Source organism: Lates calcarifer, linkage group LG2 (assembly GCF_001640805.2).
Source record: "Lates calcarifer isolate ASB-BC8 linkage group LG2, TLL_Latcal_v3, whole genome shotgun sequence".
NCBI classification, from domain to species: Eukaryota; Metazoa; Chordata; class Actinopteri; family Centropomidae; genus Lates; species Lates calcarifer.
The window spans coordinates 8124186-8137159 of NC_066834.1; the positions used below are offsets into that span (position 1 = coordinate 8124186).

Here is a 12974-nt window from a genome sequence, read left to right on the forward strand (position 1 = left end):
CCTCTTTCTCTGTAGATGATCCAGAATCCTGCCATGTCACGTTCACTGTCCAGACCTCCTGAGAAGAGTCAGCCAGCTGTAGGCTGGGACCTCTCTGGTGAACTGGATGCACTCCGACATGAACTTGAGGCAGTTAAGAAAAGACAACAGGCAGCAGAAGAAGAGACGGCACGGCTTCAGTCTGCCCTGAACCGAAAAAACAGAGAGTGCCAAGAACTGGTTCAGAGCAGAGACACCATCCAGAGACAGGCTGACCAGCAGGTGCAAGAACTCGAGGATGCCTTGGGAGATGTCCAGAAGAGGATGCTGGACTCTGAGTGTAAAGTCAAACAGCTGCAAGCCCATGTAGTCGCAGTGAAGGAACACTTAGGAGGCCAGACGACAGAGGAACTGCGTGCCCAGCTTCAGGATATGAAGGCCAAGTATGAAGGTGCTTCAGCTGAAGTGGGTCGTGTTCGTAACCGCCTCAAACAGAGCGAGAAGGCCCTGGAGGAATACAAGTCAAGTGAAAGCCAGCTAGCAGCTGAGGCAGAAAGGCTGAACCAAGACATGGGAGCTCTGACTGCAGAACGTGATGAGCTTGCAGAAACTCTTTTAGAAATGGAAACCCAATTGAAGGAGACCCAGACTAAACATGGTAACATGGTACCTGCTGAGAAATTTGACAACATGAAAAACCTGCTGACCAATGCAGTTGATGAGAAGGAACGACAGCTCGCTGAGCTGAGGGAAGATTACGATCGTGTGCTGGAAGAGGTGGCAGACCTCCATCGGAAACTGGACTGTCCATCATCCCAGGGAGGATCATCTGCTGAGGAGCAACAGAGGATACGGCAGGCTCTTGAAGAGCAGAATGCCTCACTGAAAAGGAAACTAGTGGATGTAACTGCCAAAAGCCAGGCTCTAATTCAGGAGGTTGAGGAGAGTGAGGAGGAAAGAGATATACTACGAGATCAGCTGGATGAGCTCAACAGCAGGATTGAGATTGACTTTATACCCATAAAGAACCATGAGGAAGCTCGAAGGAGCATGGTAACCGCTTTGGAGGAGCTGGAGGACAAACTGGTGGAAGCCAGTGAACGTTATGGAAAAGCAGAGGGCCAAGTTCAGCAGCTTCAAACGGAGAGGGCCACGCTGCAGGAGAATATCAGGAGTCTGCAAAGTGCCAGCGAGAGACACCAGAGTGAAATGGAAGATCTGAGGTCTCAGAATGTCGATCTGATGAAGAAACTAGAGCTGTTGCAGAAGAGATGTGAAGACAGAGACAAAGAGTGTGTGCAGCTGACCACGCAGAGCCAGACTCTGAAACAGAGCCTGGAGGGAGAGTATGTTCCCAGGCAGCAGCACGAGCAAGTGATGGTGGAGTTAAGCTCCACCTTAGAAAGTGTTAAAGCCGAGATGTTGAAGTTGGAGACCAAGGGAAAAGAAAGTGGGGAAGAATTGAAGAATGTGAAAGAAGAAAATGATAAGTTGAAACAAGAGTTGGAAAAAGTTCTGTTGGAGAAGAGAAAAGACTATGTACGGATAGAGGACCACAAAGCAATTACAGACAGACTGAATGCTGCTGTGGTTGAGGCGGAGAATAGAGCAAAAGAAGTGTCAGCAAAGTATGTGTTGGCCCAGGAGGAAACTGTAAAGCTTACTCAAGAATTGGAGGCCCAGAAGAAAGAACTTGATACCATACAGGAGGCTATTCAGTCTAAATTTATCCCACTGACAGCAGCTGAGGAGAAAGAACACTCTTACAGTTCCCAGGTGAAGGAGATGACAGTTAAGCTGTTGGAAATGGAAGAGAAGTATAACAAAGAAAGGTCGGCTGGAGAGAGCGACAAACAGGAGAAAGAGAAACTGAAACTTGAGATTGAAGCTGTTCAACAAAGGCTAGACACTGCTCTAGTTGCCAGTGAAAAGCACAAGGAAGTGGAGGAAGAGTTCATGGGTAAATTTGAGGAACTGACTCAGAAGTTGGTCAACTTAGAGCAGCAGCACAAGGAGGTTACACTTCAGAATGCTGATCTTCATGAGCAGAACACCCTCTGGAACACTCAGATCCAGAATCTCCAGGAACGTCTGAAATCAGAGCTGACTCGAATAGCAACATATGACACGGAGCTTAAAGCCCTCCACGACGCCATGCAGCAAACCCAGGCCGACTGCAAGAAAGCAAGAGAGGCTCAGCAGGAGGAGGCCCAGAAGGTCTGTGCCTTACAGAAACAGCTGCAGGAACACCGCGAGGATCAGGCTTCTCTGCTGCAACAACACATCAAGGCTAAAGAAGCCCTCGAGGCTGAAGTCACTAAGCTTCAAATGGCTCTCCGCGAAGAGGAGGAGAACAATGCCCAGAGGGCTGAAGATGTGTCTGCCCTACAGTCTGAGCTCCTTCAAGCCACACAGGCTCTCGAGGAAATTCGCTACAAGGAAGACCAAATGAACCAGCTGACGAAGGAGAAGCAGCAGATGGAGGAGGAGGTCTCCAACCTGAGCAACAAGCTGCTGAGCTTAGCTGACGAGTGTGAAGAAGCCCATCAGGAAGCTACACGAGCAAGGGAGGGTGAGAGCAAGGCCAGGGCAGAGATGGAGGCTGTCCAGGAGAAAGGACATGCCATTGAAAGAGAAATTAGGGAGTTGAAGGAGAGATACGATGAGTCGCTCAGCACCATCTGTGATCTTCAGAGGAGGATTCAAACATCGGCTCAGCAGACTGAAGCTAAAGACAAGAAGGTAGCAAAAAAATGACATTTTAACAGACATTGCAGCGCTCAGTCAGTGTGTTTTGATGTAGCTAAATGTAATTGCTATAGGTTAAAAATATAATAATCCACTATTGAAAAGTATTTCTGTATATTTTGACTCTAAATGAAGAAAATCAGATTTTTCAAATATTTGTTTCTGTTTCTATCTAGGGACTAGAGTCTTTTGAAAAATGTATTAACATAATATTAACATAAATATTTGTGTGTGTGTGTGTGACAGATCACAGAGCTGCTAACAGACGTTGAGCGATTGAAGCAAGCACTGAACGGTCTGTCCCAGCTGGCATATACGAGCAACGCACCCAATAAGAGACAGACGCAGCACATCGACACACTCCAAGCCCAGATCAAGAGCCTGCAGCAGCAGCTGGCTGTGAGTGGACACACAATATATATTGAAATATGCATTACAGAAGAGTACATAAACACATTCATATTCTGCTTTACATTCAGTCAAATTTATTGTGCATTTACTGTCTTTCTGAAAACTGAGCCAATGATAAGTTCTTAATTTTTACGCATTTTACATAATGATAATAAACATTTTCTTGGCAAACTGATACAGTAACATTTTAATCTCATAATCCTGAATCTCCACTCACTAGTCAAAGAGTGCACTGCAGTGCAACTTGTGTTACATTAGCATACCATACAAACATACAAATAGCATAACATACAAATACAACATAAAGTGACTGATTCCTAATATTGATTGTTCCATTTCTAGAAATGTTCTGCTCCTTTCATTTAACCTATAACTAAGGAAGAAACTGGGTTCTGTTCTGATCATAACGTTTAGTTGTAGCTGGAAGATTTCTAATAATGCTATAATTCAGTGACCGAACGGCATCGGTATTTACAAGCTGGTGAAGACACTGAAACTATAACCCTGACGTCTTCATGTCTCTCTCCTTCCCCTCCTTCTGCTCGATAAGGATGCTGAGAGGCAACACAGAGAGGTGGTTTCAATTTATCGAACTCATCTTCTCAGTGCAGCACAGGTAAGCTCCTTGTATTTATCTCTATTAAGCTGAAAGATGTCTCAGGTCAATGCACATTGACCACTGAAAAAGTTTGTCTCACTCATTTGGGCTGTGTTGTTCAGACTGTTTATAGAAGTAGGTTATGAACAACAGCAACAGAGTTAGAAAGAATAATTGAACTGATAAAAGTGCTCTTTAATGTAACTTGTTTTGGAGAGGAGAAGAATGATTTCATCAAAACACATTTAACTACATAAAAGGCAGATTCATTATGCCATAAAAGAAGAGTTTTGTTGAACCCAGCTGTGTTTGGTCTTCATCATTAAGCATTTGAATTGAGCATTTATCATTTAACGATTTATTCATTTAACGTGTACTGTGTCAGTCTTTGGCCATTCCCAGCAACAAAAACTTAAAAACCTCTCTTCACAAATGTTATTAGTTAGTCAGAATTTCTGTCATCATGACAACATCATTGGGAGAAATATGGTTAAGTCCAAGTTAGTGTAGAGGTGCAAACAGGAGCTCAAAACTGTGGTTGGCCTGGAATCAACATTACTGAGAGGCGAAACAGATCACTTTATTGTTGTGTGACACACTGGTGATGCATATTAAAACAAAAAAATGGTCACACCACTGCAAATGTAGAATAATCTGAGGGAAACAAGAAGATGTTAATGAAATCATGTCTGTTTACTCATCAGGCCACAAGATTAACCAAAACTTTCAGCACTTAATCACCATCCGTGAGCAAGGATGAATTCATATTTTTCCACTACGTTGAAGTGTGTTGTAAATGCTGGGTGAAAGCATGCTGATTATTTGAGGCAGCCAGAACAGTTGGATCAGGGAAACTAATGCTTTGAAAATCCCGTGGGAGCAGGCTGCAAATTCATTAATCAAAAGGCAAAGCTGGTAGTACAATATGCTCTCAGTCCAAATAATGTAAAAATATGTAGGTGTAAGTTTACAGTAGCTGTCAGGAGCTGAAGCACAGACTGATGTTTTGTGAGTAACTGTGATAAATCTGATTAACAGACGTCCATTGTTTGTCTCACAGGGCCACATGGATGAAGACGTCCAGGCCGCCCTACTACAAATCATCCGCATGAGACAGGAGTTTGTGTGTTAAAAGCTTCCTCCAACAAAACACAATGCTACCTGCTGACTCAGATTCACAATTTTTACACACAATTCCCCCCAACCCCACCCCTGCTGCAAAGTGTCCCAGCTGTGGCCCCTGTGGGTGCTCAGTGTGTGTTTGAGTGTTTGTCTTTCAGCAAATTGTCTCCAAATATGCTTTTCTGAAATCCATTTTCTGGTATTGTGGCTATACTTTGGTGCCCAAACAGCCCAAGCGTGTTGTGGGTGTGGGTGAAAAACTGTAGGTTTTATTGGTATAAATGTGATACTTCTGCTTCAATAGAAACACAGCGAATGAAAACTCTGTTTACTTAAATTGCTAGTGTATCACCTCAAGCCAATGTCCTGTATCAAACTAACCAGTGAAATCATTTTTGAAATCTTCTACTGACTGTGCAGAAATGTTTTTGCAGGTAGTTTGTGAAAAAACAATTCCATACATTTCTGTCAAAGTTTTATTAACAACAAAGCAAATCTCTGCATTTTTTTTGTTTTGTTTTGGTGAATTTACCCATTGTATTCAGTAATTTGGAAGTTATTTGAAAAGTGTGTCCTTATCATAGATTACTTGAAATGCTCAGCTGAAATGTAAAACAGACATGAACACAAAGACCACTTTTCACATTCCCACCTGACAGTCAGCTCTCATACTCAGTGTTGTCATATTTAACAGCAGTTTTTGCTAGAATTGTAAGACTAGGTTCACTTTTTTAATACAATAAGCACATGCCTGTACAGTATGTACACTGAATGAGTTATTTGATGCTATTGTTGTTCCTTCTGTCCATACTGGCAGTGAAGAGACACCCTCCTGCGAAGAATTCAGTACAGTATTAGAGAGGGTTGATTAATGACAGTGGCCAGTCCACATCTAGCCAAGTACCTAACATCAAAAAGATATGTCAAAATGTGTGTGAATTAAAAGGTAGATTTATCAGTCTATACACAAGGTAAACGCATTTCCTCTGGCATTATCTGAAAGAACATGTGTAGAGTCCTTGATAATGTCATATGCTTTTTTTTTTTTAGTTGAGGTTAACAACACCTTGCAGTAACTTCTTATCCTTTTTGACAAAGGAATGTAAACTAGAAAGTAAGTAGAAAAGTTACAATACTTTGAAGAGGGGGAATAAAACATCATTATTCTCTGATCTGCTCCAAAAGAATTAAGTTTATGTTAGGCAGTGGCATCTGTATTTTTATTGTGAAGAAGGCTCATTTTAGTCTAAAATTTCCTCTTTGCTCTCCCTGTCGGTGTATCCTTGCACATTAACAAAAAGAGTAAATGTTTTTCTAAAAGAAGTGTAACTTCAGAAGATGCTTAAACTAAGTAAGATACTAACTAGGAGTTAATTTTTGACTAGATTTTCCATCTTTTACATTGGAACAGCATAAGAAAGGAATCTCTTCTCTGCCTGTGCGGGCAGGAGGAATGATTACAGTAAACCATATCTCATTCAATATTCTGTACATATGTGCTTGTGAGTATACTATTAACACAGAGTTGAAAAAATGTGAACCTATCCTTTAACCTTGTTCATGCCAGTTGCAACATTTCAGCTACTTTCTTGAGATGTTTGAGTGAGACCGTTCTTGTTTTGTGGCACAGTTGTCATCCTCTGGAGGTCCCAACTAGCATGTTTTTCAGAATAACCCAAATACCAAAGACCTGAAGTTCATCCAAATCTTAAAACTACTTGCCAGTTTGGTAGATGGTTGACAGTTTGTGGCAGATTTGGGAGAGCTCTCAGTTAATGTCTCTCACACAGTCTGACAACATGAGTGTGCATCGGTTATGCTGGATTTGAGTCGTGGAGATCTCTTGCTGTGTCCTACTGTTTGCAGTGGCACGTTGTCCTTTTGTTGAAACCAGAGTGTCCTCTAGTGGTGAGACTTGGCAGGCCAAGTTGATAGAAATTGTATTAATCAGTGCGGCCCAGGGGTAGGCAGTTGTTGTTTTTGGAAGCTGTAATATCTGCAATGCTTAACTCAACACTAGGGAAATTAATTATACATCTAAAACATAGTTGATAGAATATGATATGTGAATGTAAAACTAAACTGACAGAGCTTAATTGCTGATATCTGTCGCTTTGCATTGCTACATTTAAACCAAACTCTATTTTTAATGGCAGTAAATGTCTCTGCTGAAGCTTTACTTAATATAAAATCCTAATTTATGCAGCAGTGGACTTTGCAGCTTTCCTGGAGCAAAGGTTGTGTACCCCTGAGCCAGCTCTTTGTGACTGATGATGGTGTAGTGTAGTGGTGTTGTGATTGTTGAGCGAGTCTCTTGTGCCTTTACACTGATATATTTTTCATAGCTTTGTACTACTTAACTTACTGTACTACAGTGTGACAATTCTGATATTCAGCAGGTCTGGAAGTAGAACGGCACAAAACACGTTCAGGGTAACATTTACTGTAGGACGATAGGAATAGAACAGATCTCTTTCTTTATGTGGATAGACAACCTCCTAACACATAGTTATTTGAAGCACTGTCTTTGCCTTTCAGCTAACACACGTTACCAAGTAAAAGTTCTTGCTCTGTTTTTATACTTTGCCCAAAAACTCTGTTTACACCAACAGATAGTTAATGAAAACCGTACCTCTTGCGATTTGTTATGCAGATGTTAGGGATTAACACTAATTTCTTACTGTCCTCTCTCTACTGTTAACATAGACAACAAATCAAATCCAGTTAAATCTCTAAAAACACATACTTTACACCAGTCTGTTTAAATTGGCTGTTTTCTTTGGCAATAATATATGTGTTTGTGAGTCAATAATACAAAATCAATAAAAGTGCCTAACATAGAAAACTACGTTTTTGCTCAGTGTATTTTGTCATCACTACAGCAAAGAGCCTTATGCAATATTTAGCCACACTCGTGTTGTGGTCCAGGCTGAAATATCTCAACAACTATACAGTGAATCACCATGAAATGTCATGCACACATTCATAGTCCCCGAGGGATGAATCCTCTTGGCCTTTCCTCTTTTACCATCAGCTGTTAAATATCTCCTTGATGGAGATATTTTGGCACCAAATCCATCAAGGAGATATTCTGTGTACAAAAAAAGCTAGTTAAAGCAGTGTTTGAGATGCTGACTAGAGACTGTGGAGCCCTAGGCAGCATCAGTTGATGTCATGCAGAAGTGTATCAGCCCTAATGTACAAGGAATGAGTCAAGCACTTGTAGTACTTGTAGCACTTTTAGTTTCACTAAAATAATATTGTTTAAATTAAGTGATTGAAATTATGATCAAACACCTGCACAACTACTGTCATTCCCATCAGCCTCAGCTGTACTTTGTATTTAGTGCTGATTAGAAAATGTTAGTATGCCATTTGACTGTGGTAAGTATACCTGTTTGACAGTGTGTTAGCATGCTGTTCTTTAGCATTTAGCTCAAAGTACAGCCTCACAGAGCTGCTAGCATGGCTTTAGTCTCTTGTTATATCAAAGAGCCTGAAAACTTATTTTCTCAGTCAGCTTTTTACTTTGAGCACTGGTGTTTTATGTGAACACAGGAAGTTCAGGTTATTTTACAGGAGAGATTACTGTGTTTGTGTATTTGTCCTCAGTTTTTTCACTAGTTTGAAGTGGACAAGACTTAAACATGTGATGTCACAAATGTCTGTGCACCAATCAGGATTTAGAAAAATAGTAAAATCAAAACTGGATGGCAGTTGTTGGATTGTTTTCTCTTATGTTGTCAGACAAGTCAGTCAAATGTGATCAAATGACACCCACTGTACCTGATGAAGCAGATTATACTGAGTTAGTTTTACTGAACATTAATGTTAGCGGTGGTTCATTTACAGAAATATTTAATGTTAGAAAAAAATACCAAGTTTTCAGGGGCTTTATATTTAACAGTATATGTGTGTTTTTAGCTCCACACACTCTTACTTTCCTTGTGAGAACAGCTCGGTTCATGTGGTTTCACTTTAAGTACAATCAACCTAGGAATGAGAGCGAGTAGCTCTTTGGCACACAGTGCTCACTTTTATCTTTGAACCCGTGCCTCTATTGATTTGTCTGTTGTTCTTTTTCTCTTCACAAGATTTATTTTTCATTAAAGCTCTTCTCAACAGGATGCTGAGAACAGAGGTCAGGGTTATTTCAGTTATCTCATTTCGGATAAATTCATGGCATGCACAGTCACTAAGCACAGGGGAATTTTCCATTTAAAAAGTACAATGTGGTTGAACTGGCCTTTGCTTTTGAAAATAATCAAGATTACTAATACTACCAAAAAAAAAATCATTTATACAGCCTTCAAGCAGAACTAAAAGTTTATGATTAAGAGCTAATCCACCCCTTATCCCATCCTCTGTTCACACACACACAAAAACACACAACATGTATACACCCTCTAATTGATACAAGACTTGTCCTGGGTTTGATTTCTTTGAGAAAAGCTTGCTGGTTTCAAGTGGCAGCCCTCCCTCCTCAACACTCCTCCTCCTTCCTTGGTTTTATGATTCTCTTTTTTGCGGTCTGCACTGAATAAGCTGTTCTCAGCAATTATGGCAAATACAATTCAATCTGTTGGTAGATCTCTCTTTAATCTCATTTCCAGGATCCTAATCAGTTCCATACATCCACTTGCGGCCATTTGGTTAACCATTGTAACCCCTTCCCCGGCCGCAAAGAATCCCATCTTTATAAAATTCGTCATCCCAAGAAGGATCAGAGACGTTATTTATGTTGGAATAAGCCCCGACCATCTACCACACGCCTCACGAGTGGTAAACTGGCTGAGGAAGCAGGCGGGTGGTTATATACACATCAGAAACACGCCCACATCTTTGCTTCCAGTCCTCTGAGCTGTCACGAACGTTTGTTATCTCACGCAGCAGTCTTCCACCTCTGCAGCTGCTCCCCTCTCCTTCTGCACTCGCTCCCCTGGAGGAGCTGCTGTCCTTTGTTATCCATACAGAAAGTCAGAGGCCTCTTCTCATGTCTTATAGTAATTGTTACAACCTTTTGTTGTGACTACCCCACATGTGAAATTGTTTTCTCAATCTATTTTCTCCTCTGCCCTTACTTTCAAACCTGTGTTTTTATGTCCTTTCTAAGGAGTCATCCACTCTACTCCACTCTATTCCTATGTTTGACTGACAATTGACAGTTTTCAAAATCAGAGCAGTAAAGTTTCTTTATTCCACAGTTTCCTCTTCCATGTCAAAACCTGGCACCTACATTACCCACAATGCAACTCAACTGCTACCAGTTCACAGATTGGGTGTGTTATGGTAGTAGCCCCTAACGTAGCCTTAAGCCACATGCTGAAAGCTGATTTTCAAGCTTGAATTCACATAGGGTTTTTTTTTTTTTTTTTGGATAATTTGAGTTCCCCTTTAAACACACTATAGATGGCAATTTCATTATATTTTGCAGAAATCAACCAGAAAAACTACCTGGCAAAGACTTTCTGTGTATCACCTTATTTGCGAAAATGTCCCGTACGAGTACAGGGCCCCTTTACAACACAGGTCCACAAGATTTTGTCGCAGTGGACCCACAGGGGCAGCTGTGGCTAAGCAGATGTAGGTAGGTTGACTAATCACAAAGCTGGTGGTTCGTCTCCCCAGCTCCTACTGTCCACATGTTAAAGTGTCATTGGACAAAATGCTTAGCCCCAAATTGGAGACCCTCACCTTGCACAGTAGATTGCTGCCATCAGTGTTTGAGTGTGTGTATGTAAGTTACAGGCAAATTGTAAAGCACAAAGCACTGTGTAGTTGCAGCCATTTACCAATTGATATTGTACAACCCTCCCCCAGAATTTGGAAGTAATCAAATCACTAAAAAAATAAAAAAAATAAAATAAAAAAAGACAGAGACTGAGGCATTTTTGGCTCTTGGAGTTGAGGCCCCAGAGCAGTTGCTCACTTTGCCCAGTCATCCAGCCTTTCTCTTGTATCATCTATTTTCTTTTCCTCTGTTTCTCCCCTCCCTCCTTCCTTCCTGCTGTTTTACCTTTTGTCTCTCATCCTTCCTTCCTGGTCAATTCCACAGGTCAGGTCAGTCAAGAGGTCTGTGCCGTATTTGTCTCCCTGGTGTAATTGCTAACTATTTCTCTGTCACTAATAGGCCATTACTCAGGCAGTACTGGCCAGCAAGCTTGTGAAGCTACAGTGAGGGCAGCAAACACGAGGCCAGGGGCCCCTCTTTTTTCATTAGTCCCTTGAGGAACTGGACTACTCCTGGCTCCAGGCCGAGACAGGCGAGGCCTCTTTAATGTTTTTGTAGAGCTCCAAAGCACTTTGTTGCCTCAATAAAGTTCATTTATGGGATAATAAGGCTCTGGAGGACACATGGTGCTGATTTGAGTTGAATGGTTTCAGCATGGCTCACATTCCCAAAACCAGTTCTCTTGTCTCTCCGCCTGTTCTCCATCTCTGTCTTTCATTTCATCTTGTTTCTTTATCTTTCTCCACTTCTCACCTTTTCTCCTGCTCCTCATCTCCTCACATCCCCCTGTACTCTTTATCCACCGTCATTTATTATTCTTCTTTCTAACACTTTGGCAGTGTAACTGTCTGATCCTGGGTTGACCTGGGATTTGCACACCTGGGAATGAGTAGCGGTGAGGGGGCAGGAGGCCCTCTCATTTCCCAGGATTTATTCCAGAGCTGAGCTTTGAGGGGGGAAGGTGGTGGGGGAAGATGAGGGAAGAGAGGCGATCAGAGGAATGAAAACCCTCAAGCCTGAAACCCTGGCAGAAGGTCAAGCTTTACATGCCAGGGCTACACCAGAGCCAAGTTCCCTGGACATTCGGCATATCAAAGGTGTGGAAGTACATGTATGGGATACATGTGTTTAAACAGATTCCTATACTCTGCGGATGGGTTAAAACACACACGCCTCCACTTCTTTTTATCCCACTGGTTATTACACATGAGGCTTACGTAAGTGTTGGCCATCTTTCCCTGAAACCCAGTAAGGACATTGTACACCACTGTATGCTAAACGGTTTCATCTGAGTTCAATGTTTTTCTTTTTCCCTCATTAGTAGTTGGTTTACCACTAATGCTTAGTGTATCTGCTCAGCTTTTCTTCCTCCCTTCATTGACTTAGCAAGAAACAGATGGGCCCAAACCACCACCTCTCCCTCTCCCCTCTGACTGTCATCCTTCCCACCACTTCTTTTACAATAACCTCTCGCTCTCAAACGGAAAATCGCCCCAGTTTTGCATGTCTGCTCGTGGCGCAACATATGAGACAGTGTATGTGGTTTAATAGGATAAGGCTTTTGGGGTTGCTTGGTGCTTGGAAACATGGCAGAGGCCACCTCTGGTTGCTTCAATCATCTTAAAGACACTGGGTCAGGGCTGAGGGTGTTAGCTCGAGCTTGTTAGCGCGGTTGGAAAAGGCTGTGTTTGATTCCATGATGAGGGCTGGATGAAAAGCTGCGAGTCTGGAAGACTGACGCTGATTTGATGCTGGCGTTTTGGAGCCGCTCCATTTTCAGTTGTGGTATCCTAGGATGGCATGCTGGTTGGGTAGCCAGTTCAGCCGAAACAGACCGCTGACGCAAAGGGTGCCTCAGTGCTGCAGTGACGACTTATTACATGATACAGATAGAGACTTGACTGGTATGGATATGTAGGCTTTGACTTTCTGCAGCACTGCTCTAGCTGGAAAAAGTTTTAGCAGTATTTTAATCTGTCACTTCAACAGCCTTTTCACTGTAAACAGTAGGAGGCCCAGGACCCACAATTTACAGCAGCTTAATATTTGAAAGTCACTGCAAAACCACATTTCTGTTTGTTTATGAATTAAACAAATGCGATACAACATGTTAATTAGTGAGCTTTGGAGGTGCTAGCAGTGTATTTTTGAACAGAGCCAAGCTAGCTAAGAGCAGGGTGGGTGAAATGAGTGTTTTGTCACGTCACACAGAGCTTGATGCTCAAAGGAATATGTAAACATTTTAGGAAATATGGTCCATTTGCCTCCTGGCAGAGAGTTAGACAGGAAGAGTGTTACCAGGATTGATATGAAGCTATTGCAGCAGCCAGTTAGCTAAGCTTAGTTTAGCAGTAAGGCTAGAAGCAGGGACAAACAGCTAGTCTG

The 12974-nt window shown here is 41.9% G+C and overlaps 1 protein-coding gene across 3 annotated transcripts in view; it reads left to right on the forward strand.

Annotated features, from left to right (window-relative positions):
- The window catches only part of uacab (uveal autoantigen with coiled-coil domains and ankyrin repeats b), a 47161-nt gene extending 39455 nt beyond the window's left edge, over nucleotides 1-7706 (forward strand). For all 3 annotated transcript variants that reach the window (XM_018683527.2, XM_018683529.2, XM_018683528.2), the window contains 4 exons: nucleotides 16-2721; nucleotides 2974-3126; nucleotides 3689-3754; nucleotides 4797-7706. In XM_018683527.2, coding sequence (XP_018539043.1) covers nucleotides 16-2721; nucleotides 2974-3126; nucleotides 3689-3754; nucleotides 4797-4868 — 2997 coding nt within the window. In that variant the 3' untranslated portion in view covers nucleotides 4869-7706. The remainder of the gene's footprint in view (nucleotides 1-15; nucleotides 2722-2973; nucleotides 3127-3688; nucleotides 3755-4796) is intronic.
- The last annotated feature ends 5268 nt before the right edge of the window (nucleotides 7707-12974 follow it).